This window comes from Ammodytes marinus, assembly GCF_949987685.1.
Source record: "Ammodytes marinus genome assembly, chromosome: 15".
Classification (NCBI taxonomy): domain Eukaryota; kingdom Metazoa; phylum Chordata; class Actinopteri; order Uranoscopiformes; family Ammodytidae; genus Ammodytes; species Ammodytes marinus.
In genome coordinates, this window is record NC_137219.1 from 14,650,294 (window position 1) to 14,674,824 (window position 24,531).

General features: G+C 39.6%; 5 protein-coding genes across 5 annotated transcripts; 2 read left to right on the forward strand and 3 right to left on the reverse strand.

Annotated features, from left to right (window-relative positions):
* Positions 1-1,702: 1,702 nt before the first annotated feature.
* On the forward strand, positions 1,703-4,850 carry ccdc197 (coiled-coil domain containing 197; the record flags this gene model as incomplete). Its single annotated transcript, XM_080042265.1, has 9 exons — positions 1,703-1,809; positions 1,903-1,948; positions 2,144-2,320; positions 2,425-2,582; positions 2,673-2,755; positions 2,872-3,044; positions 3,130-3,240; positions 4,463-4,579; positions 4,665-4,850. The coding sequence occupies 9 exons, from the start codon at positions 1,703-1,705 to the stop codon at positions 4,848-4,850; spliced, it is 1,158 nt and encodes a 385-aa protein (XP_079898391.1).
* A 1,885-nt stretch (positions 4,851-6,735) lies between these two features.
* LOC307261930 (ubiquitin thioesterase OTUB2-like) lies at positions 6,736-8,566 on the forward strand. The gene is made up of 6 exons (XM_080042618.1): positions 6,736-6,805; positions 6,925-7,005; positions 7,094-7,212; positions 7,299-7,383; positions 8,033-8,224; positions 8,350-8,566. The coding sequence occupies exons 2-6, from the start codon at positions 6,925-6,927 to the stop codon at positions 8,554-8,556; spliced, it is 684 nt and encodes a 227-aa protein (XP_079898744.1). The 5' UTR covers positions 6,736-6,805; the 3' UTR covers positions 8,557-8,566.
* A 21-nt stretch (positions 8,567-8,587) lies between these two features.
* ddx24 (DEAD (Asp-Glu-Ala-Asp) box helicase 24) lies at positions 8,588-14,503 on the reverse strand. The gene is made up of 9 exons (XM_080042617.1): positions 14,418-14,503; positions 13,223-14,202; positions 12,562-13,008; positions 12,320-12,473; positions 10,555-11,070; positions 9,721-9,796; positions 9,399-9,587; positions 9,184-9,313; positions 8,588-9,087 (listed from the first exon to the last, which is right to left on the reverse strand). The coding sequence occupies exons 2-9, from the start codon at positions 14,196-14,198 to the stop codon at positions 8,816-8,818; spliced, it is 2,760 nt and encodes a 919-aa protein (XP_079898743.1). The 5' UTR covers positions 14,199-14,202; positions 14,418-14,503; the 3' UTR covers positions 8,588-8,815.
* A 1,687-nt stretch (positions 14,504-16,190) lies between these two features.
* Positions 16,191-17,866, reverse strand: serpina10b (serpin peptidase inhibitor, clade A (alpha-1 antiproteinase, antitrypsin), member 10b; the record flags this gene model as incomplete). The annotated part of the gene is made up of 4 exons (XM_080042402.1): positions 16,191-16,382; positions 16,477-16,624; positions 16,848-17,121; positions 17,311-17,866. The coding sequence occupies 4 exons, from the start codon at positions 17,864-17,866 to the stop codon at positions 16,191-16,193; spliced, it is 1,170 nt and encodes a 389-aa protein (XP_079898528.1).
* Positions 17,867-19,513: 1,647 nt separating this feature from the next.
* Positions 19,514-24,353, reverse strand: atxn3 (ataxin 3). The gene is made up of 11 exons (XM_080042546.1): positions 24,280-24,353; positions 23,601-23,765; positions 23,464-23,508; positions 23,198-23,283; positions 23,041-23,107; positions 22,868-22,955; positions 22,659-22,788; positions 22,362-22,525; positions 21,875-22,019; positions 21,577-21,641; positions 19,514-21,450 (listed from the first exon to the last, which is right to left on the reverse strand). Exons 1-11 carry the CDS (start codon positions 24,322-24,324, stop codon positions 21,398-21,400), a joined length of 1,053 nt encoding a protein of 350 aa, XP_079898672.1. The 5' UTR covers positions 24,325-24,353; the 3' UTR covers positions 19,514-21,397.
* Between the last annotated feature and the right edge of the window lie 178 nt (positions 24,354-24,531).

Sequence of the window (24,531 nt, forward strand, 5' to 3'; positions counted from 1 at the left end):
CAGAAGTTCATGTTAGTCTTTCTGTGAACGTGAAGGTAATTTTAGATCTAATTCATTGACAGAAATGCCCATATAGGGAAAACTAGCCTTTATACAGCAGACATTTTGACTTGTCAGCAGGAAAAGTATTATTATTACTGTTAGCAATGGCTCTGTCCCATTGAGGTGTACCAGACAGCCACTAAGCTAGTATAGTAAAACTAATTTGGATGCAGCCATCATAACTTTTATAACTTTGTCTTGTGCTTTCCCTTGATATGGTAAATGTCCACTATGGATAACCGTCTATTAAATCTATTATGTAAAAGACCCTCTCCTTAAAAAAAATGTTTTCACTTGGATGTTAGCACTTAACTTTGAAACTGAATTCAGTTTTTCCATTCATCTTGCTCAAGGAGGGAAGTCTGGGTTTGAGACGCATAGTCTTACAGCACAATTTTGCGACACCACAACTAGTTTGGAAACTAATCATAATATTCAACTTACACAAAAGGGATGTGGGGACTTGAAACCACTTTTCAGTGATGTAGACATAATGCACCCAGTAACATATGCATTTAAGTAAAGAAATTGAACTATAAATAACCTCAGCAAAAACAAGGTTAGCCTGTGCTCTTATTTTACTGTAAAGCTCTTTTCTATTTATTTATGTTGACCCCTGGCATGTCCTTATCTAGGCTATTTAATTCCTTTTTTCTATTATTTACTCTGGCCTTTTTAATTTTTGGTTTGTCGCTTCATTTGTCTTTTTTATACTTTTATTTCTGTTTAAAATGAATTATCAGTGTTTGCTTGCATCAGTAGTAGCCTAGTAGTAGTAGGCTAGTAGTAGTAAAATGTATTTTCGGTCCATGACCTCAAAGACATAGTAGCCTACAGACATGGTCAGTAATTTTTGTTTAAAAGTAACAATGGCCGAAAAGGGTGTAGGAAGAAGCAGAGGCTTATTATGCCTACCCTCTTTACATATTGTAATATTATAAATATATTATGTAGGCTATCACAAAGACAAAACTAAACTAAAAAACAAAACAAACATAGGCTAGGCTAGGCCTACTCAAAGCAATAGCCTGAATTTATAAAATAGAAAACAGAAAAACAGCAGTCAGTTAAACAAAGCAATTCCTTCAAATAAAATAAAAGTTCCATTGATTATTGAGTAGCCTATATCACTGAATTATTAAAAGAAATAACAATTATAAAAAAAATTGTTGTTTGCAAATTCAAAGTTTCTAGTTTTAATGAGGAAAAAAAGATGTAGGCCTAGGCCTAGGCCTAGATGCAATTCAGAGTTTGATTTAGGCTACATGAATCATTTATCTTTTTAAAATGTATTTAGGCTATGCTTATTAGCTATTCACATCCCGAACCGCTTCCAGGACATCAGTCCATATTGGTCCACTGTTCTCTTTGGTTCACGGCTCTCGGGATTCTCTTCTCGTCTCGGACCTTCATCTATTTTCCTCGGGCTCGGTCAGACAGAACCGCCTCGCTTGCAGTCGCCATGACAACGGAGAAACGATCCCAGCACATTCCCTGTTGTCTAGCCCGCGGTTTCCCGGGCAACAGCTACACAAATCCAGGAAAAACTTCCGGAAAAGACCTTCGATCGACTCATGGACATATAAAGAAAGGGATCGACTCTTCGTGGAATTACTGCATGACCTGTTCCCTCACCGGGACCACGGACAATATAAAAAACATGACGACTTCATCTCTACCGGTCTTAGATCCCAGCGATCCCCGTCTAAAACTGACGGTAGAGAACAGGATAAGAAACATTTTTGTAACACAGTCGGCAGACACGAGGTAGGCCTGTGCCACAAAGGGCAGCATATGTCAACTTACTTAACATAGGCTACGTACTTCATCTTTTCATTCATAAATGTTTTTTCTCCTCAGACATAGAAAGGAGGGACATGTCAACCACATACCTGTTGTAACAGAGGTAAGAGCATGGTTAGCAAATAAGGATTTAGGAGTGTCTTTTTCTCATCCATTAGGCCTATTAAAATAGATATAGACCTAAGGTTATAATAATAATAATAATAATAATATGCATGTGTTATCATATTTTAGGATCTCTCTTTTTTTTAACAGGGAAAAGGGTTTTATGCAGCTAATCGTATTTCAATATGTGTAGCCTTCAGGCAGAGTCCTTGAAGCAGGAGTGAACACTTTGCAAAAGACCTTGGTCCTGAAGAAACAGGCTGAGTTAGAAGAGGTGGACGAGCAACTCACACTCAAACGGCAAGAATTCAAGAGCTGCGTGGAGACACTGAGTCAGAGGAGGACTGAACTGGAAATCAAACAACAGCAGGTGAATAAAAGTCTCCAAAAACTACACAAGTTCAAGAATAATTTGGGAGTAGAAGACTGTCCTATAATGCAGTTGCCCCCTTGTTTTTTTTATTTTTTACCCAGACTAAAGAGAGGGCGACCAAATTTGAGAAGTTTGTGGCCGAAAATGAAGTGAAGCGGCGCCGGGCGCTGAAGAAGTACGAGGCCGCACGGGAGCAGAACATTTCCAAGCAGAGAGAAATCGAAGATCTGAGAGAACAGCTGGGACAACTTAGAGCAAGGTAAGAACTTAAAACCCAAGCGTTAATGTCAGGGGATATCTCTCATTAAGACACTTTCTTACCTCAGCTATACTATATCTCAATTCACAGGCAGCAAGTTTTAAAGGAGAGAATGGCAAAATACAGAATTTATGAGGACTACTTGATGAAAACACTGGATTATCTACCTAGCAGTGAGTTTAAAAACTGACTTTTATTCCCTGCCATGAGTCCATGAGCGCATTTAGCTGTTTATCCTGATGAATAAAGATCAACCGTAAGATCAACCAAACTGTATAATAATTTCCAGCTCACCTTGATAATGGGTCTGAATCTTTGGTGATGCCTATCATCCGGCGCCATGAGACCCTGTCCATCACTCACCAGGATCTGCTGCAGCATCTGGGCCGTCTGGAGGAGGAGGTGGAGCAGAGCCAGCGGCAAATACAGACCATGTCGCAAGAGCACAGCCTCAAAAAACTGGTCAGACACACGCACAGATATTCACTGCCACTGCAACTTAAATGACAGCGCTATACAACCTATTGAGAGTTTATGTCTGTCACAGATGGCCAATAAGGAACTGTCTGAACTGCAAAATGAGTTGGAAACGCTTAAAGAGAAGAACAAGCAGGCAGAGGTTAACTTGTTGATGGAGCAAGGCCTGTCCAGAGAGAAGGTATGTTTTTAAGATTATGAGTAAGCTAATTTGTAAAAAATATATACAGTAGGGGAAGGTGGGGTGATTTGTGCAACTTTTTACTCAAAGTGATTTTAAAGTGAGGCCTTGACAGTTATGTCTCCAACTCAAATATGTACATATATTTCAGGATGTTGTGCATCCCTGGCAATAAAAACTTTGGATCTGGAATAAACTGTTTAAGAAATATAGCTTTCGGAAAAAAAGTTGTCTTGTCGCACAAATCACCCCACGTAGTGGGGTGATTTGTGCGTCATTTTGTCACAATGACAAAGTCACCATCATCATCTTTCTGGCCATCTGAACTCTCATCAGTGGTGTCGTTAAGTGGAATTGAGATGTCACTCTCTTCTGAGCTACTGTAGACAATCACTTTCTTTTGGTGACCAGCGTATACAGCCATGCCACTGGCACAACTCTCAGAAATGTACTTTGCACTAGTTGCTCCGTGCTTGTGGAACCAACTGCCACCTGACAAATGTGATTCCCCCTACATTTCTGCCTTTAAATCAAGGCTCAAAACCCATATGTACACCCTGGTGTTTCCTCCCCATTAACCTCTGCACTACTTACTTACCTCTGCACTACTATCTGTGTTTATGTGGATGTATGGGCTTTACGTCTTTTATTTTGGTTATTGTTATTTTACCTTCATTGTTTACCTACTGAATGCACTATGTACAGCACTTTGGACAGTGCAAACTGTCATAAATGTGCTTTTATAAATACATTTTACTTACTTACTTACTTATAACTCACCCAGGCCCTTGCGCACAAATCACCCCATCCCCAGAATTTTGGATAATAGGCATGATGCAGCAATTTAGGGTTGACATCGTGCTAACTATATAGACTCAAAGTGTAGCATACCAAAGCACTAAAACATGTGTCAAATGTTTTCAAACGTGTCTATAATTGTTCAGACACAATAATCAAAAAACCTTGATCATGGAAATTTTACTTTGAAAGGCAAAACACAGTTTTTTGAGCTTAAATGTGCTTATATCTTATTCCTTGTGTCTCCCTTCTTTACAGGATGAGTCAAATGGATGGCTCTTCTTAAATATGTGGTCACATTTCCAATTTCTTCCACGGTTTTCTAGAAACAAGGGGTTTTGCAACTTCCAAAATGCACAAATCACCCCACCTTCCCCTATATATTTTTGAATTGAAATATTGTCAATGTGCGATTATCACTCAGGTTGAAGAAGTGGGAAGCTTGCTTATGGCCATCAACAACCTTGCAGAGCAGTGTTATCTAAAATCGTATGGACCTCTGGAAAACATGAACATACTGACAATGATGGACATGGTGAAGGTAATATTTTCAATAAAAAAAAACTGCAATATCAGGTATACATACGAATAATTTAAAGTTATACTAACCTAGGGTTTAATTTCAGGAGTCCATTTTGGACAAAGCAGACACAGAGAGGAGAGCAAGGAGACTGATGGAGTCGGGCTCCGCGATGACAAGCAGAACAGCTCTGACGGACAGGAGAGAGAGGGGATCAATGAAAAGCATTGGCAGTAAAACACAAATCAAAAGTTCAAGTAAAGTCAGTAAAAAGAGTGAGACGACGAGTTGATGTGGGACTTTTTGCAACTTATCATGGTGCTACTGCTTACAGCAATCAGGATTTGTTGACCTTCTGCCCTTGGAAAAAGTAATTTGACTTGAAAAAAATCTTACCTTAAAAATAATTAAAATGACTCGTGTTAAGATGATGATCTGACGATGAAAACTTTGAGATGTAACTTAAAAATGTAGTTAATTAACCCCATTTTGAGATATTTTTGGCAACATTTGAGGTCTTTGACTATTATTTTGACTTTGTGTTGCAGTTTCCATGTTCAAAATCCCAAAGCAAAATGCTATAAGCACCACAATTTTCACTCACCAAAACTGAACCTGTCCCAATGTGTAATAAAGGATTATTTTATCCTAACATTTCATATTTCTGTTGTAAACAAGGTAACCAAGTGTATTCCTGCATCAGAACTCTGGAATGTCATCACTGTTGCATTTTGAAACAAAATTATCACAATCGAATGATACTGTCAGACAGGAAGTAAGACCCATAAAAACGGCGTTGGTATGTATACAATTATCTTCTCAGGTTTAGATTACACAAACAGCAATGAGAAACAATTCTGTGATTTAGTATTTCAAATGATGCACATTAAGGATTGCTTGTGATATTCTGCCTTTTATTTATTAAATACTGTAAAAAGATAATGTAGTCGAGTATCTTACTTTCCATTTCCCATTCTGTATTCACCACAAAGTTTGTCTTTTTGTACAATACACTGAAGATTAACAGCAAAACAAGTCATACACTGACAAACACTTATCTTATTTTTTAACAGCCTTGGCTTCTAGTGGAGACAATAACCACCAATTATGTTTTTTTTTTTTTAACCTTTATTTATACAGGTAAATCCCATTGAGACCGAAGACTCTTTTGCAAAGGAGACCTGTTTTCCTTTCCCACGTTACCATTCACACACACATTCATACACCGATAGCGGCAGGCTAACTATCGACATTCACATGAGGCAAGATGGGTGAAGTGTCTTTCCCAAGGACACAACAACCATGACACAGGTGGCAGGGCGGGGATCGAACCTCCAACCCTTTGATCATCAGCCGACCCGCTCTACCAACTGAGCCACAGTCGCCCCAAACTTAAAACAATGAATTAAATTAGCAATGGGCTACTTTGTTAAGAGTTAAATCCTACATTCATATATGCAATGCTACTCCTCTGGACAATGTTGTCAAAGCTCTTTAGGATTAAGTTATAATCTGTTTTGACAGGCTGCAAGACCTTTGGTTGGTGATGTGCCATATTAGTCTAGTTTGTCTTTTTGAGCGGTCTCTTCACTAACAAGAAAGGATTAACAAAGTTAATCTACTCAAGTAATGTACATAACATGTATTGGACAATTAAGAGGTTCATATTAAACGTTTCAATACACTACAACAATGTCAAAGCTACAGTTAGTTGTTACTGCAGATTGAGAACACAACAGAGAAATATGATGCATAGCCTACTTGAAGTTGTTAATTTAAAAAAAAACTTTATTAGGCTACTTTAAGTAGTCCTACTACTTTAAGTATATATGCATATATGAATGTAGGATTTAACTCTTAACAAAGTAGCCCATTGCTAATTTTATTAATTGTTTTAAGTTTAGGAATTGATTATCACCTACCTGTCCAGTGTCGACCTCGCAGTAACCTCGCAGTAATGGATACATATTGAAGGGTAGCGTAGTTAACCCACAATAGGTTGCAATATTTTGGGCCAACACAGGTTACACTGGTTTCTAATTTCAGTCACGTTTTTTTTTAGCTTCGACGACTTTTTCAGCAAAGGCATGGGTATGACTCATATGTAGCCTATGACTCCAATAAACCCTGTACTGTCCCTTTAACACGAGCACGTGGTACGTGCAAACATCCGGTTTAGGAAAATGGAAAAAAACATTGCAACAATGTTTTGACACACCGCTTTGACGCACGGAGTCTTGCTAAACTGTAATTACGCTTTTCTTACGCCCCCCCCCCACAATGTTGTTGAAATATGTCGGTATGTCGCGCGGCCATTAAGCCGCGGTCTGGTCTCGCGGACTGTAACGATGTTTGTTTGTCGACAGATGGAGGCTGACTCCCTTGTCTCATGCCGAGAGGACATTTCTTCGCTATTTCCTGGGCTAACGCCGGGTGCAAAATACAAAGTAGGTTTTTATTAGTTGGAGAGACGTACTGTAGGTTGGTGGTCATAGTCACCCCCATGTAGTAACCAAACCTATTGTCCTTTGTTAGGATTTAAACAGCCAGTTTTCGTCGGTGAGACAAGTGCGTGGAGATGGGAACTGCTTCTACAGAGCCCTCTGCTTCGCACACTTGGAGTCAGTGCTACACAATGCCAGGGCTTTGCAGAGGTCAGTTGACGTCAGTACTGCCATTTGTCCAAACTGAAGTCACTTCACATTTAAGGTGGCCCTTGTCCGTTTGGTTTCACTTTCAGATTTAAGGAGAAAATCATTCAAACCTGCAAAGCCTTTTCCTCTGCGGGATTTGACGAGAGTTCCTTCAAGCACCACCTGAACGCAGTAGGCTATATAATGCATTTTACTTTAACACCACATTATAATTTTACCCGTTTGGCACTTAAGCACGATTTCAAATACCCATGGAAAATAATTGATTTTTCATTCAAATAAAGTGCTCAGCAACAATGAGGGTTATTTATAGTTTATGAATAATTTAGAAATCAGTCTCCAGCAATAAAACAAACGTTAGGAACAAGGCAATAACCTAGGGGACTGGGGGTGGCATGGGACATATTTGTAAGATACCTTACATAAAAATTACATAACCACCAATGCATATTGTATATGGAAAACATCAGGATCCAGCTAAAAAATTTAGGGAGGTTAACTGAAATGGGAAAGGTTGGCTGACAGCGGACAGCATCACCTTGTCCGCGAAGGTTCCGTAATCCAGATATTGACATAAATGGCACTGCAAGTTATAAACAATTGGACTTGCTTTGACTTCAAATCTTCATTGGACCTGATCAATACAATTAGTGACTTACTACAATTCTCTTTGTTAAGGGTGACTAGTCTGCTACTAGATTCCCAGCTTGGTTAACCTGCAGGAATGTTAATTATAGTATTCAAGACACACCTGTAGACCTAAGAAAAGGTTTGTAAAACCAAATAGTGAAAATACCTTATTGCTTGTGTTCTCTTGAAGGTGGTATATGTTGTGGAGCAGTGCCGGGCTGATGAGCATGAAGACAGGCTGCTTCAGCTCATCAATGACCACCTGACCTCTGACAGCATGGTGCAGTATCTCAGGCTACTCACTTCAGCACACCTGCAAAACCACGCCGACTTCTTCCGCAACTTTGTGGAGTCGCCCAATCTACAAGTCTACTGTCGTCAAGTTAGTAACACGGTGCTGCTGCCATCTAGTGAACAAGTAGCAGATCATCTTTTCTCCAAGTTTTTACTTAAAGAAAATTCGTGGAAACAACTTGTCAAGTTATGTCTTTGTTCTCTTCATTCCAGGAAGTGGAGGCTATGGCCATGGAGTGCGATCACGTGGACATCTTAGCTCTGTCACAGGCCCTGGATATCTGCATCCACATCGTCTCCATGGAGGGGGATGAACAGCATTTGGCTCACCACATCATTCCAGAGGGTGGTGAACCCTCGCTACACCTCCTCTACCAAACTTCACATTATAATATTCTCTACCCGCGACATCAGCACTGACCAACGCTCCACAAGGACTCAGCTCAACTCAGGAATATTGATGTTGGTTGAATAAAAAATCCCAACTGGATTTTAAAGACACTTACGAAAACAGATTTTTATAAAATTTTGCAGTGTACAGCGGAAATACAATTGTTGCACATTGTGCAACAGGTATTTAAATGAATTGAACTTAATTTATGTAAAGGAAATACATAAATTAACAATTCCATAAATCCTGCCAAAGATAGGTTTTTACACACACATTGTCATTAATATGTCACTGCTGCTGTTCTTTCTTCTGCTTCTTTTGCTGCGGTGGACCACCTTTCTTTAACTTCCGTTTCTTTTCCTCAAGTGAAACCCTGGTCAGGGCACTTTCCATCCCAGCCAGAGGCATATGAGGCAGGGACAGCTTTCCCATCTGAGTGGGGTACTTGGTCCTTGCCAGATTCTTGAATATGGGCTGGGAGATCAAATACTTCAAATGCTTTTTCATCCCCTTCACCAGCTTCTGCTGTCCTCTGTCATCTTCCTCATCCTTTCCTCTGCCTGTGGACATAACGTGGCACATTACACCGTCTGTATTTGTAGTATTTTAGATAGACTGAACATGTTACAAGATATTTTGTGTTAATTTGGTCTTACCACGTAAAAGATCATCGTCCAGATCCACATCTAAGGCCTCTGCCGCTTGCCTGAACCAGGAGTCGTGGTGCTTCTCCTTGCTGTTGTGGAACTCAATCTTCTCGATCTGTCTGGCCAAGTTCACCCGCTCCTGTGGAGGAACACACTCAACAATAAACTATCAAACATAACCTCTAAAATGTAGCAAAAAGCAAGGACCTAATGCTGGATCGCACCTTGATTGTTTCCATGCATTTGGTCTCTATGGGGAACATGGGAACGTCCTCGTCCTTCCCAAGAGCCTTGTAAATCTTTCTGAAGTTCATCATGTCGTCTGGGCCTATTAGCAGCACGCTGAGACCCGTTTTGGTGGCTCTTGCGGTTCTGCCACTCCGGTGGACGTAAGTCTCAGATGTCCTGGGAACCTGGTTGGTGATATAGTTAATGAGGACAGTTGTTGTTTATATAGGACAATACCCATGTTGTTTGAATACAAGTTACTGGCTTTCAGTCAAAAATGAATAAATGCAGTGGACAAGAGTAATAGAAAAAGCCTACCTGATAGTGAATAACATGCTGAACATCGGGGATATCCAGTCCTCTTGCTGCCACATCAGTAGTCAGCAGAACACAACTGTGAATGAAAATGTGAAATTTAGTGAGCTTTAAGTCAATGGTGGTGGAGCTCAGTGTTTGATACAATAAATATTTCTTTAAGGTGTTAATATAAATTTCTATGATACACAGGGCTAGTAGTTATTTCAAGAACTAGATATATCTTTACCAAATTTATATTCTGGGCTGTGGTTTATTCTTTTTGACCAAGGACATGTACAGACAAATCAAAGCGGGAGCGTGTCTATGTTCCCACAGCCCGATGGTCCCACATTTCTAAATAATCTAACTATATAGTAGACAATAGTTTGTGTGTGTCAGTCTCACTCCTATTCTAAACTCTCCCTGTCCCCTTACCCCCCAGTTGGGATGCTGGAACCTAATCACCAATTTCAGGAACATAGGGCTGTGGGACAATCGGGATGTGGGAACATAGGGGTGACCCCCTCAAAGCGCCCTCAAGTGAATTCTCTGGCCTCATTTGAGGAATTGATTAAACCATAAACGTCTGTCCTAGGTAGAAGCTACACCCTCTGTTTACTCATTTTAAAATCTTGAGAAAAGGTATTTTACTGTGGTTATAGACTTTTAAATTATAAAACATTCTGATGAAACCCATAAGCTCCTAATACAAGGTGTTTACATATTTGTACACAATTAACTAATAACAACTTAAATTGATAGCGCTTTTCAAGGGACCCAAGGCTGCTAGATTATGTCCCACCCACCTAAGGCAAATTAATTCAGGCTGCTTCTGCAAGTGTGTCCAAAACTCACCTCTCCCTCTCAGCAAACCTTTCCAGGTTTTTGAGGCGCTGCTTTTGGTGCATGTTGGCGTGAAGAGGCAGAGGAGTACGGTCCAAGATAACCAGCAGGGAGTTGAGTCTCTTGATACACTCGATACTGTTGGCAAACACCATGGTGCGGCCAGGATATTGGAGCAGGAAGTAATAGAGGTAGAAGTCCTTGTCCTCCTTCTGACAGTGGATCTGGGTCTCAGTCAGGCTCTCCACTGTGGCCTCCTTCCTGGTCAGGTCAACGATTTTGGGCTTGGACTTGATCCCCACTTTCTCCATCAGTTGTTCCAGCCTGCTCCTCTGGTCCAGATTCTTCTTCTTCTTCTTCTGCAGGACGCGGCTGGGCGTGATGCGAGCCATGGTCAGTGTGGCTGAGAAGACAAACGATTGCCTTGTGGGATTGAAGTGCACGGTGTTCAGCATCTCCAGCAGGCTCTCCAGCTCTGCAAAGTGGCCTCTCTCCACCATGCGATCCGCTTCGTCAATCACCAGGCACCTGTAGAATAATTAAGCAATGTGTAGCGTGAATATCTAGGAAACCAGTCTCTGTGAATGATCATGCCAGGAAGCTGCCAGTTATAAGCTTGAGTTCAACATTCCGCTGTCATAGGAATAAATGCATTCAGAGCTGCAGAGACAGGATAATACTGAAATGACTCCTCAAGAGGTCCCTCTTGAACAGCATTTAAAAAATCGAATCGCACTCCATATTTTTAGTTTTTTCTTTAGTTTAAAACTTTAAATGTAAGCAGCATGTCTATGGCCATCTATGCTTCGATAACTGAAAATTAATAAAAAAAAAATTAAAAAAATGTAAGTAAGGGCACACTCTACATCACCGACACTCCTACCAGATGCAGAGGATGGCAGATCATTCCACTATCATTTAAAAAAAAAATAAGTTAAACCGGGTGAGCGGGCAGGTGGGGCTATATGTATTGAATGCTTTTTGTTTTCATTAAAAATTTACAAGATTGAATTAAAAAAAAGGTTGTTATAAAAAATATTATATTGATTTATTGCACTTTTTATTTTACATGTGATTATTTTTCATTTTGCAATACTGAATTTCACCATGTTGCCCTATCGTGTTAGCCTGGTCCAACCAGACCATCGTACTTCATTTAATTTGTACAGAAGGTCTGGAAGTGCTGTAATTGGCAAACGTTCACTCACTTGGAGGCGGGTGTCTGTCGAAGTTTAAAACTATTGTATCTGTCCAGTGCCACTCTGGATTAGCCAACCAATCGCATCACGTTTGGTCGTCAAGTGTGTCATGAGCCGGCTTTTGACGGTGCGTTCCAGTTGGACAGGGAACTCGGAAATTTCCGACTTCACTACATATTGTAGTCTATGAATCTACCGGTACCTGGCAACAGTAACTTGTTAGAGCCTAACGTTTAGTTATTTGGACGAGAAAGGTTTTAGGCGTCCATACTTTCGCGAGCAGATGCACTGGAACACTGACAGGTCGGAACTCGGAACTACCAAGTCGGAAATCTCCTTCTTCCGAGTATAAAGGAACGCAGCATTCAACTGAAACTGGAGCGTGACTTCGACGTCATCGTTCTCAGCCACTCGCTCTGTTCGCTGATTGGACGACTGTAGATTCTCCGGCGAAAGCTGGGAAATGCACTGTACACCCAGACTGACAACTGAAGGGAAAATGAAATTTGGCCGGAAGTAGGCGGGCGGGCGGAGCCAGGCTACTATCGTGTAAGAAGAAGATTTGAATTGTGACTGACCTGAGCTGCCTGAGGTTGATTAGATGTGGATGCCTCTCCTTGATCAAGTCCCACAGACGTCCTGGAGTGGCAATGATGATCTCTGGTCTGCGCTTCAGCATCCTCCTCTGTTTCTCCTGTGCCATTCCGCCCACCACAATCGCCGTTTGGATGTCTGCATGATGGCAACATCTTGAGTATCCTGTTCTTTAAATTTTATATAATCTGGAAATAAAGTTTATCATTTAACTTGAATGACTTACCTGTGAATTTTGCCACAGCGTCGATGTGGTGCTTGACCTGAACAGCCAGCTCCCTGGTGGGGCAGAGCACCAGTCCGAGCAGAGGCTGATTCCGCCTCACGGCAGGTTGTGCTTCCGCTTCGGGCTCAAAATCAAACTCTGCATCTTCGATGACTTGCACACATCCGAGTCTAGTGTCGTCATCCCTTTCCTCAACGTCGCCGTCATCGTGTTTGTCTGCGTCATCTTCATCCTGCGCCGCGACGTCAACGCCCTCCTCTTCCTCAGCCTCGTCCTCCTCTATGGCGGAATCAGCTGCGTCTTCTGACTCGTCCACAGACGGTAAATACAAACTCTCCACCTGTGTGCTCGGCTCTGTGCCTTCGTCAACAGGCTCCTCTGGACTCTTCCTCCATTCCATGATGGAGTGGATCATTGGAATCCCGAAAGCCAAAGTCTTTCCACTTCCTGTAACGACAGAGATTCACTTAAGGCGAGACACAGCAGGTAAAAACATTCAAACATTTGACAAAATTGTAATACAAAAAAAATAGATGCTTTAATATAAGTAATCAACTGGCAAAGTTTCATGATGAAATCTATAAGTTAGCACATTTTCCTTTAGGAAATATGAGGACATAATGTAATGGGTCAAAAACTACAAGGGTATTTTTTTTCTTACCCGTCTCTGCCGCCCCCAGGATATCCATACGATCCCTTATAGCTGAAGGCAAAGTCAGGGCTTGAATAGGGGTCGGGGAACCAAATCCAAGACTGCTCAGTGCCTTTAGCACAGGGGAGGGAACAAACAAGTTCTTCCATGCACTCACGTCAGCTTTTTGGTCCTGGGAGCCAGATTGCCTTGCATTTGTCCAATTCTTTTGTATCTTTTTGGAGGGCTTCAAAACTATATCTGGACTAACTTCTCCTTCATCCAAGGCCTGGAGTTCTGATGGAGACTCCTGGTTTGGCTCTGCCTCGGGGGTTTCATCATTTTCTACCTGCTGCTTCTGCTTCGGTTTCTTCTTTTTCTTTTTGTTGCTCTTCTTTGCAGGTTTTGACTGGGCGTCAGGTTCTGAGATAATGGCAGCATCTTTTAAAGTGTCATCCTTAGCCGTGTCATCCTCCCCTCCCTCCTCACCTGCAACTACAGCCTCATCCTGCTGCTGCTTCACCTCTGCACAAATCTCCGCTGGTTCTTCTGTTTCCTTTGCAGCCAGTTTCTTGGCTTTCTTCTTATTCTTTTTTGCCTTTTTCTTTGCAGGCTCAGCTGTTGTCTCTCCCTCTTTGCTCTCCCCCTCTGCCTTCGCTCCCTCTTTGCCCTCCCCCGCTGCCTTCTCTACCTCGCTGGCTTTTCTTTTTTTCGCTTTCTGCTGCAGCTTCTTCTTTATCATCTTCTCCTTCATCTTCTCCTTCTTCTTCTCCTGCTTAAGCACTTCTCTCGCCTCTTTCGCTGCAATCTTCTTGGGGTCTACCAGACGGTAATCTGTCATCTCTTCAAAACACACCAGACCCTCCATGCCCTCCTCGGAGAAGACGCTTGGATCCACCTCTACTGCTTTCCAGTTGCCTTTAATGTGAACGTCCCGTTTGGGTTGTTTTTTCATCCCGGAGGACGGACGCCTGTATTTCGGCTTCATCATCATCTTTGTCTTCATGTTGCTACAAATAAATAGATATTTTATATTACCGCTGTCAAACTGAGTTCGTGAAAACGAGTGTGTGAGAAGTTAACTAGCAGCCGCCGGGTGCCCACGTAGGCTACTCCAACTAACGCTACATATAGTATTCTTAAAAAATATAAAGTACAAATGGCTTGGTAAATAAAAATAAATAAAACAGCTATAGGTAAAGACAATGGCAAATAATAACCCTACCTTGATTGTCTGTGGTTTTTCTGATACTTCAAAATAGTGTTAACATCTACAACAACCACGCAGTACACGAGGGCGCAGACATGACAGTATTGGTCACGTGCTTCAAAAAACTTTATTAGTCAGACAGCACGGCTACAGGTTTTTTTCTATAAACTTTATAGAATTTCAGCAAATATTACATTATATGATGACATTTTCTCAGATTTGTACACACCATTGACATTGTTCGTAATCGTAACACAAATAGTCACACCTCGTAAGTGTTACATAATTATGTAGATATACAGTCTATACAACATATATAAAAAACAAATAGTTAAATCAAAATAAATTAACAGACGTAAAAGAGCAAGGGGCCAAAGTAAATTGAATCCACATAATACTATTACGTGTTGGTGCATTTGGGTTTTTTAAACTTTTTAAAGCATTATTTGAATGAATCATGATACAATATATAATTGCCAACCACAATGGGGGGTGATTTGGTAAATCGATATTTATGAATGTAGTATTTGGTTATTTACAAGATATTCAATCTTCTTGTTCTGAAGAGATCTTCTTGTACAGAAGAAATTTATACTTATGGATTTTGATGTCAGCCAAGCCCAAGTATGCAAATAATTCCAAAGATTTTTAACCAAGTTACAGGTAGCTACAGGTTATTTAACTGTGTTTAAAATGTTATATTATTGCTCTCCACTAGAAGTAATAGGTGTTTCCTGCTGTTTATTTGTTTGTATATGTCTCAAAACAATCTTTAAAAAAAATCATGCCTATTTGAAATGATTAGCTTCCTATCTATACAATCTCAATAATATGAGACCATTTAGAGAAAGTTTTATTTTAAGACATGTCTACTCTTACTAAGCTCAGTGTTAGAAATTGCACACATCTAGGCCTAATTAGGACTGGATGAATTGATTCCACTGGTAATGAAAGGTTTGTAAATTGTAGATGAACAGTGTAGATAGCTGTCTTATTGATTATGTTTAAACCTTTATTATACTATCTATGGTTTAAACAAATCTTTTAACTTCTGCTTAAAGTTACAATCCATAAATAAGGCTGTGAAAAAAGTCCGCAGGAATTCTAACAAGCCATTAATAAAGAGTTATGTTTCTCATCTTTCAAAAAGCATATTTTTTTAAACAAGGCAATTATCAAATAATCCATTTGAGGACTTTTTCACCATCTTGCAATAAGTCACAACTCATATGCTTGTTTAAAAGTGCCTATAGTTTGAAAAGTGATAGAATTCTGATGCCTTTTACTGACAACATGCAGTAGTAAAAGGCTTTGTATTTAGGTGAAATAATTAGATTTAAGCCAAAAGAAAGCTACATTTACATGATTTTATTGATAGTGATCCCATACAGGCAGGCCTACAGAACAGAACACCACAAGCATTTAAAGCCAACATTAAAGGTGGAGTCAGTGATTCTGGAGCACGTTAGTTATCAAAATCACAAAGAACTGGTGTTAATACGCAGCCTAGGCTCTGTAAACTGGCTTGTTGCTAGCTACAGTGGCCCCCTTTGTTTAAATACCGTTAACAGAGCCTATAGGATTTCTATAAACACCAGATTTCTTTTAAGCGCACATACAGTACAGCCAGGTAGTGGATCGTGAAGAGATATTCACTGATTTTCACCAGAATTGCTGACTCAACCTCTCAGACTAAATGCATCAAAAATAGCTGTTTAGAAGACTGAATAAGCACTAGCCTATATCAAGTGCAAGCGCTTCAGACCTCAAACAGTACTGTTGTGTCTGCTAGTTTCTGGTGGGGTCAATCACCCTGCCCATGAACAGCAGACTGTTTGTGTCTTCATGGTATATGAAGAAGAAAAATGGTCTGTCGACAGTGAAGGTCCTGGGTAGGGAAAATGGAGTAATGCCTATGGTTGTGGCAGCTGCTGCAGTGGTCCCCGTCTCATCCACCTCAATCACAGCCTTGTGCAGCACCTGCGATTTTACAGGAACAATCAAATTCATCATCAGTGGGGCCTGGAATATGCAGGTATGTTCATACAGGATGGTGAAAAAAAAAAAAACTAACCTCTGACACTTTGAGTCCTCCATCCTTACTCAGCTTTGTCAAATTGGCTGAATTGCTGAAGATACTGTTTATGCCCATATATGGTAGAAGGTGGTGCAGGGAATACGACTGCTCCATCTTGAATTTGGGCATGTGGACTTCCAATTTGCTGTGAATGAGACACAGGTGACCATGTTGAGAAGATTCACTTGTTATCTGCATGGTCCAGGCATTTGACATTACATATTTGCATCTTTATAAGTGAATACTCCGCACCTTTCTCGAGAAGATAATAATGCAAAGATACAATAAAACACACATGATAAAATAAGAAAGACAAGCAGTAGAAGTGCTTTCAAAACATTACATTTTTCCACATAAAATAACCTTACATTTTCTGTAGCTTTTTGATCCAGCCGAGGAACCTCTCAGCAGTGATTTCATCATCGACTACGTTGTAGTCCATGCCTTTGTTGGGTAGCAAGATGAGCATGGAAACGCCTCCCTGGTATGGTAGCTTCAGCACTTTAGCACCGAGGGGAACATCTTCCATTGTGTAGAACTTATCCTCTACAAACATCATGGGCGCTTGCACAACACTATAGCTGTTGATGTAGAAGGGTTCAATATTGGTCAAATTGGGGTTGAAAGGCATCTGCCAGGCTCCTGTGGATAAAACAATACTATTAGTTTAATTGTGGTTACAAAAGGTCAAAGATTTCAGCACTTTGTTACTGTGTTTTTAAAAGTGCTATATAAATAAATTATATTATTATTATTATCATAAAGATCGAATTAACCTTTATTAACGACCCACGATAAAGTTATCAACTATACAAGAGTGATTCAGCTTACCCTGGAAGAAAATTGTGTTAATTAACATGAGTTGGGTTGCCTCATCCAAACTGGAAATTATCTCTGTCACTTTGTCCTCAGTCTTGTGCTTGATATACTCATTGATGAGGTTGATACTTCCTTCTGTGTCCGCAAAGTCTACTCTTTTGATCTCGGCGTCAAAAAACTTCTTGATTTGGTCTTCAAATGTTTTCTCTGCCACAAACTGCGGCCGCATAAAAAGAGCCATGCCCTGGTCCAGTTTTAGAGATCCGTTGTTTGTAATGTTCTCAATAAGAAGTTGGAAGAGTTTGGGGATAACTTCGGGCTGGCCAGCCCGCTCCAGCTCCACCAGGTTGAATCCATTCAGTATTTCCTGGTGCGTGACACCACCAGAAGCCATTAAGAGAGCAGAAAAGGTGGTAGAGATGCTCAAAGGTGAGAAAAATATGTTCTTGTCGTGGTAGCTGGATATTCTTCTGTAAAGGTTCATGGCAAAATCCATATTTTTGAAGGACAGATCTGAGATGGTAGAGTTTGGAAGGTGTGCTTGGTGGACTGGAGCGATGAAGCACATGTAAGTTAAAATGAATCCCGTCGTCATTTTGTGTATTTCCATATTTGAAATTTGAAACGGTTTGGGTGCACAACCTGAAACATGGAGCATGTAGTTGTCAAAAGATAGTAAAGCAGCACAATTCAACAGCATCATGACAACAAACCCTTTGACCTAAAGTGATAAGATTGCCATTTAAATCTCACAATTGATGTAAATCCTTACATCACCCCCAAAACCACTGTTCGTTCATAATTAATTTAGTTTTGAAATACAATGCATAATTGTGACCAAAAGATATCTACAATTTAAGTAGTCGTGATACGTACCATTCAGTTTGGATAAGATTAGGTCTGAAAGCTTCACCTAATATTTGGGGAGACAAAGTGCAAGTATGCTCGCGTTACACATTAACCAAGACATATCCCCTACTGCAGGGCTATTCAATTAGTTTTGAATGGGGGCCGGTTGGTGGAAATGATCCAAAATGAGGGGCCAGAAAAAAATGCCTAAAATTGATGAGCATCACATCAAATAAAAGTTAAATGAAATTAAAATATTGTCATGACTCACTGCTCGGCAGTCTCTCCTCCTCCTCTTCTGTGTGTTTTCCCTCGTCTGTCTCTCCTTTTTATGTTGTTCCCTGTGTCGGCCTCCCTGTTGGCATGTGGGCGTGGTGACACTCCAGGGCAGGCTGTTTCCAGGTGTGGATCGTTGGGCTAATCAGGGCTCTCTATTTAACCCTTATGCCCTATTAAAAAAAAGTTACACAGGGACCGTTAAGTACATTTTGTGTATTTTGTCCTTTAAACTGCATTAAAATGATGAAAGATCAATATTTTTTCACAATTCTTTTTCCATTTTTTTCATGAAGGGGTTGTTATTCAATTTATGTTGTGATTTAATAAATCACAAATAAAAATTAACCATTTAGATGCCATTTTTGATCATATACCACTAACCGCTTTTTTGAAAAATACACATAAATTCAATATTCAACTTTTTTATTAAACTTTGATTATTATTAGTATCACCGGCTCACCCATCTGAATAATAGGTGAGAAAATTATATTTGGTGCATTATTACTTTTTGTTTAATGTCAGATTGAATAAAAAAATTACACTGGGACCGTTAAGTACATTTTGTGTATTTTGACCTTTAAATTGCATTAGATTTATGAAAGATCAATATTTTTTGACAATTTTTTTTTCATATTTTTCATGAAGGGGTTGTTGTTCAATCTATGTCATGATTTAATAAATCAATTAAAAATTAACCCTTTATTTGCCAGTTTTGATCATATACCACCAACCGCTTTATTGAAAAATACACAAAAGTCCAATATTCAAATCTTTTTTTTTACTTTTATTATTATTAGTATCACCGGCTCACCCATCTGAACAATAGGTGAGAAAATTGAATTTGGTGCATTATTACTTTTTGTTTAATGTCAGATTGAATAAAAAAGTTACATTGGGACCGTTAAGTACATTTTGTGTATTTGTGCCTATTGAATAGCCCTGCCCTACTGTGTTGTTCCAGGTTGAATCACAGCTGTTTTGCAAACATGTAGGGACATCTTTTTCAACAAGTGATGTCACAAGAACTATAAATAACTGGACATTAATACAACACATACAAAAGAGGCACGAGAAACTTTATGAGGATTGAATGTCACTTTAATCCTTGAACAAGGATGAATACATTAAATGAAAGAATGTGCTATGGTATCATGTGAAATATAACAAAAATTATTAGTACTTATTGTAAGAAAGTAATGAGTGAAAATAATGTAATGATAGAAAAACCAACAACCAGCATTTTATACTCCGACTCTGGTGCATGTTAAATAGAAAAAACTAAGGATCCAAAGGAAACGTACAAAAACAAGATCAGGTGATCGTTTTGAAAGCCATCCAGCACGAGAAATCAAAGTTTTTCACTAATATCCAATACTTTTGTCAAAGCATCAATGTTCCAGAAACCGTAGTGTTAACTGCAAACAAGTGTGACAGTCTTAATGCTGTTATGTGGTCTATCGCGTGTAGAAACCAGATTTGGGTTTTCAGGACTGAACTAAAGCTTATCGAAGAAAATGAGGGGCAACTATTTTGATTTTTAGTTACTCTCTTTGGATCTTAAATTATACAAATGATTAGGTTAAATAACAGTCCGCTCACACTATTTTACTGTTATTATCCAAAAGGTCATCAATCAGACAGTGGCTTCCACAGCTTAACCTTGGGCCATCTTAGTGCAAATGAATGCATATTGGTACAACTAATGTGTAAAACATTGCTCTAGGTATAAGTGGAACAAAGCATACATCACATTAGTGCAATTTAACAAGTATGTCAGGGGCTGCAACTTAGGACAGTCAAGCTATCCACTGTTTGTGAGAGGGGCGCTAAAGGGTGACTGATCATTTTAACAATACTTTCTACCTATTAAATTCCCTATAGGGTTCATGACATATACTGTTGAAGAGAAACAACAGATGAAGTCATCTGCTAGGTAGATACTTCAGACTTTTTTGTGGGTTTGAGTGATCATACTGTGTGAGGTAAATTAAGAATGTATTTATACCAGCTGTTTACAGATTGCTCGTTAGTTTCCTAATATTATGTCAACTTATTCTGAACAAGATAAAAAAAATATGCAACGGTAGGAAGTATCTCAAATTCAGCAAATAACTTTAGAGTTATTTTCTTAACTGTCAATCAATATCGGGTTTGTTTGTGAGTGTTGTACTATTTCGTTTTTTAAGTATGCCTACTTACACACCTTAAAAGGTAAAAAAAGAAGGTAAAAACTAAGCTACAACATACTGAAAATAAATATGCTGCAGCCTATATACCCTGGGAGTCCACTCTTATATATTGACAAGTACAATTATTTATGATGTCAGGAATAAATGACCCACAGTTGTTAGTACTGCTGGCTAAAACATATCTCAGTACATAGCAACAAGAAATTATTTCAAAACTACAATGGTGTTCTGGTGGGGCAGGCATTGGAATCACATCCTTAAAAAAGCAGGTCCAACATAAAGGAACGCGGCTCTGTCGTTACCTATCAAACTATTATCTGTGGTCTTAACATTGGTCTCCTATGGATTTTGCAGCGCACCCATCTCCTATATAGCTATTCAACCCCAACACAAGCAAACACACCCTTTGTAAGCTGAAGATTGCTTTCCATCTCATCCAGAGGAAAAACGAGAATAAAAAACAGTATACAATAGAAATAGAAGGCGCCATGGTAAAAAGGCAATTGCAAACTTGGATTAACTGCATCATGAGTCCTGTGGTCACCCTTTTCCCAGTCTCTGTGCCTTGGTGAGTTAGATCAGACCAACTGCTGCCTTTTCTTTGCCGTTGTTCTCTTCTCTTTAGCCTGTAAGCGAACTATCCAGGGGAAATTTTGTTAGCCTTCTGGCTGTCCTCATGTTCGCATGTGCATAAGGTTAGAGGAAGGAGCAAAGCGAACCCCGGTATGGGGTTGCCAATTCCAGGCAGCTGATAAACAACATAGGCAAACCTTTCACAGCTTCACTGGCTGGGCTTTTGTTGTTGGTCCTCTTCAGAGCCAGTGTTTACTGATTCTAGAAGAGAGAAGAGGGCTTAGAGTACCGGTACTATACATCATGTCTTCCTCTGATAGGCTTTGTTTGACGAAATTCAATAAATAATATGAACTCGATTTAAATTAAAAATAAAGAAATCCTTACCTGAGCCACTTGTTGGTTTTGTTTCTGGTTGATGAGGAATGTTCGGCTGAGCTTGTTGCTGCTGCCTAAGAGGTCAATAGGCAATAATTCAATCAACTATACATATCAATGAATTACAACAACACAACTACAATAAGGTTTATACGAGTTATTATTTCAACAATACTTTTTAATGAGGACATATTTACAACATAAAATTAAACAGTCATCACATGTTCAAAGCTGTCCTTATTGCAGGACTGTCAAATTGGAGAACGTCCCCCTGTGCAACACTCATCTGGAATGCGCTTCAACCTACCGATCAAAATAGGCTTGTCTCTTCTTGCGCAGTTCTTCAGCTGTGAGCGTCTCATTTTGTCCTCCTGCAGCACTCCCTGCTACCTGGCTCCCTGATTTCACATTTCCCAATTCAGTCTCTGAGGACTTGTTACTCATCACTGCTCCTATAATGTTAAAAAGAAGAAATAAATAAATAATATATAATAATATATATACTATAAACATAAGGACCCAATTGTCAGCACGAACAGTTTTATAACAAAAAATGGCAAGATGAGGATTAATATGCTTAAAACAATGTTATCACTGTAAACATAGAATACAATTTGTATGAAATAAGACTGAAAACTTACTTTTTAATATAATCCACGGGTGAAGCTTAATTAATATTGCTGTCTAAATAGGAGTTTATAAAATGGACTGTTTTGTTGATTTCATGGAATCGAATTTGGACGGAAAAACAAGATAAATATTTAAAAAAAAACTACACCTGAGTCATCCTTTACCTTGCATGCTGAGCTGAATGGCCCGGCGAAGATCCGCTTCTTCGTCTTCCACATCTATGTCCTGTCTGCTTAGGGCCAGAGCTTTCTTTAGCTCGTCATCTTCATCCACAACCTCATCCTCCACAGTAAAGCCCACCTCAGTCTGGTTCAGAGCTGCTGGCCTGCTGCTCACGGAACAAGGCTTTATCAGTTACCACACCATAGTCATTAGTCAAAAGTATTTTTTTCTTTTTTAGCAAACTTGAGACAGAAACTAAGATACTCCATATTGTTCTGACTGCACAGAACAGCACATACCCTGAACTGGTCGAGGCCTCATCCTCTCCGATGAGCCTTGGCCGCTGCTGCTGCTGCACTCTCATGATCCCGAGGATCTGCTCTGCTTCACACTCAGGGAGGTTTCCTCGGATCACAAATATGGAATAACCTGCACAGACAACAACTTTTAATAAACTTGTCTCCATCTTCTCAACATACTGTATACAAAACTCAACTTTACACAATACCTTCTTGTTGTAACTGTGCGAGGAAAAGCGCTAGATAGGTGTCCGATATCAACTCTGGCCCAGTCAACAGTGAATTCAGGTTAAACCACTGCAATGAAAACAAAAATAGTATTTTATTTTTGAAAAAAAAGGAAAAAAAAAGAAAATATATTATGACTTCAAATACCTCATACCTGTTGCCCAAGTTTGCGTATAGTAAACCAGTGCTCCTTGTAATTGCAAATGAAGGCGTTCTCATTTCTGAAACATGAAAGATGGAAGATCAACTTCAACCATAAGCAGATTTAGACAATCATCATAAGATTCAAATTTTTGTCAAATAAACTTTACATTGGATTAATCATCAGGCTCTGGTACTCCCGGCTGTTGAAGAGGATTAGCTCTAAGCCCCACACTCTCAGAGCGTTGCTTATTACCTAGAGGAACAAAATGTCAGAAGAGAGGAATTTATATAACCGACCTTTAAAAAGGTTAAATTAATAAAAATATAATTATATATATATATATATATATATATATATATATATATATATATATATATATATATATATATATATATATATATAAAGAAGAAAAAACGAATCTCTTAAACCCACTTGTATTGAAAAGAACCCGCTGTCATCCATGTTCCCAGACGGTTGCTAGAGACACACATTGGTAGATCATGTAGTTAGAAACTGTTTAGTGATTGTATGTGCGAATGATATTGGTTCATCCTGTAGTGTCTGCTCACCTGTAAGAAGGTCCTATACTCCTGACTAGCCATACCTCCCTCTGCCATTCTCATCCTCTCCTCTTCATCGAGCTGATGAGCAATGGAGGACAGATCCACAGGAGTGAAGTACTCTCCCTGCAGGAGGTTGTTGAGGCAGTGTTGGGCGCAAAGAGAGCCCTCTTGCTACAAATAAAATGATTGGTCATTATTGCATGGACAACCGGCGCAAATAACACTTCTAACATGTAAGCAAGATAAGACTTGCTAACTTTATTGGCAAGGAACTGAATCGTATGGTTTAGTCTGTGTCCACGATAACAGTCACACACAAGAAGAGCTACATAAAGCTAGCTTACAATGCACGAACAACTACTCTTAATACTCCCTGTCAAGACCAGTTAGCTATGTTAACCCAGTCCGTTCACTAACTTGACAAAAATAACTGGCTCTCGACTGCAACAAAGCTTTCTGCTTCGGTACTCCTGTCTGAAAAGAAACTTCTCATAATCTCTTACTAGCAGGTGCAGTTAGCATGTTAGCTGTCTGGACAACAATACTACAAAACACCAGCACAAACCCCTTCACAGCGGCCACAAAGCGCTGGTAAACAAACTGCCGACGGATGGACCGACGGTTTCCGAACAAACACGGCGAACTACTTTTAGCTGAATCTGTCCCGTTAAAAGTTTTTACTTACTTTCTCATGAAATATAGAATCCATAGTCAGCTTTCTGTCAAACATTCAACTCTGACCTCCAGCCCCGCTGCATTCACGCAAAGAGTCACGTGCAGCGCCCTCTAGCGACCGGATTCCATAATACTCACGAGGATATTTATGTTCATTTTAACCTTTCATGATTTTAACCTGATGATTTTAACCCTGCGTTCCAAATTACCCACATTTTCTTTTTATTATACTTCATACTAAAGCATTCTGGTTTCCATACTG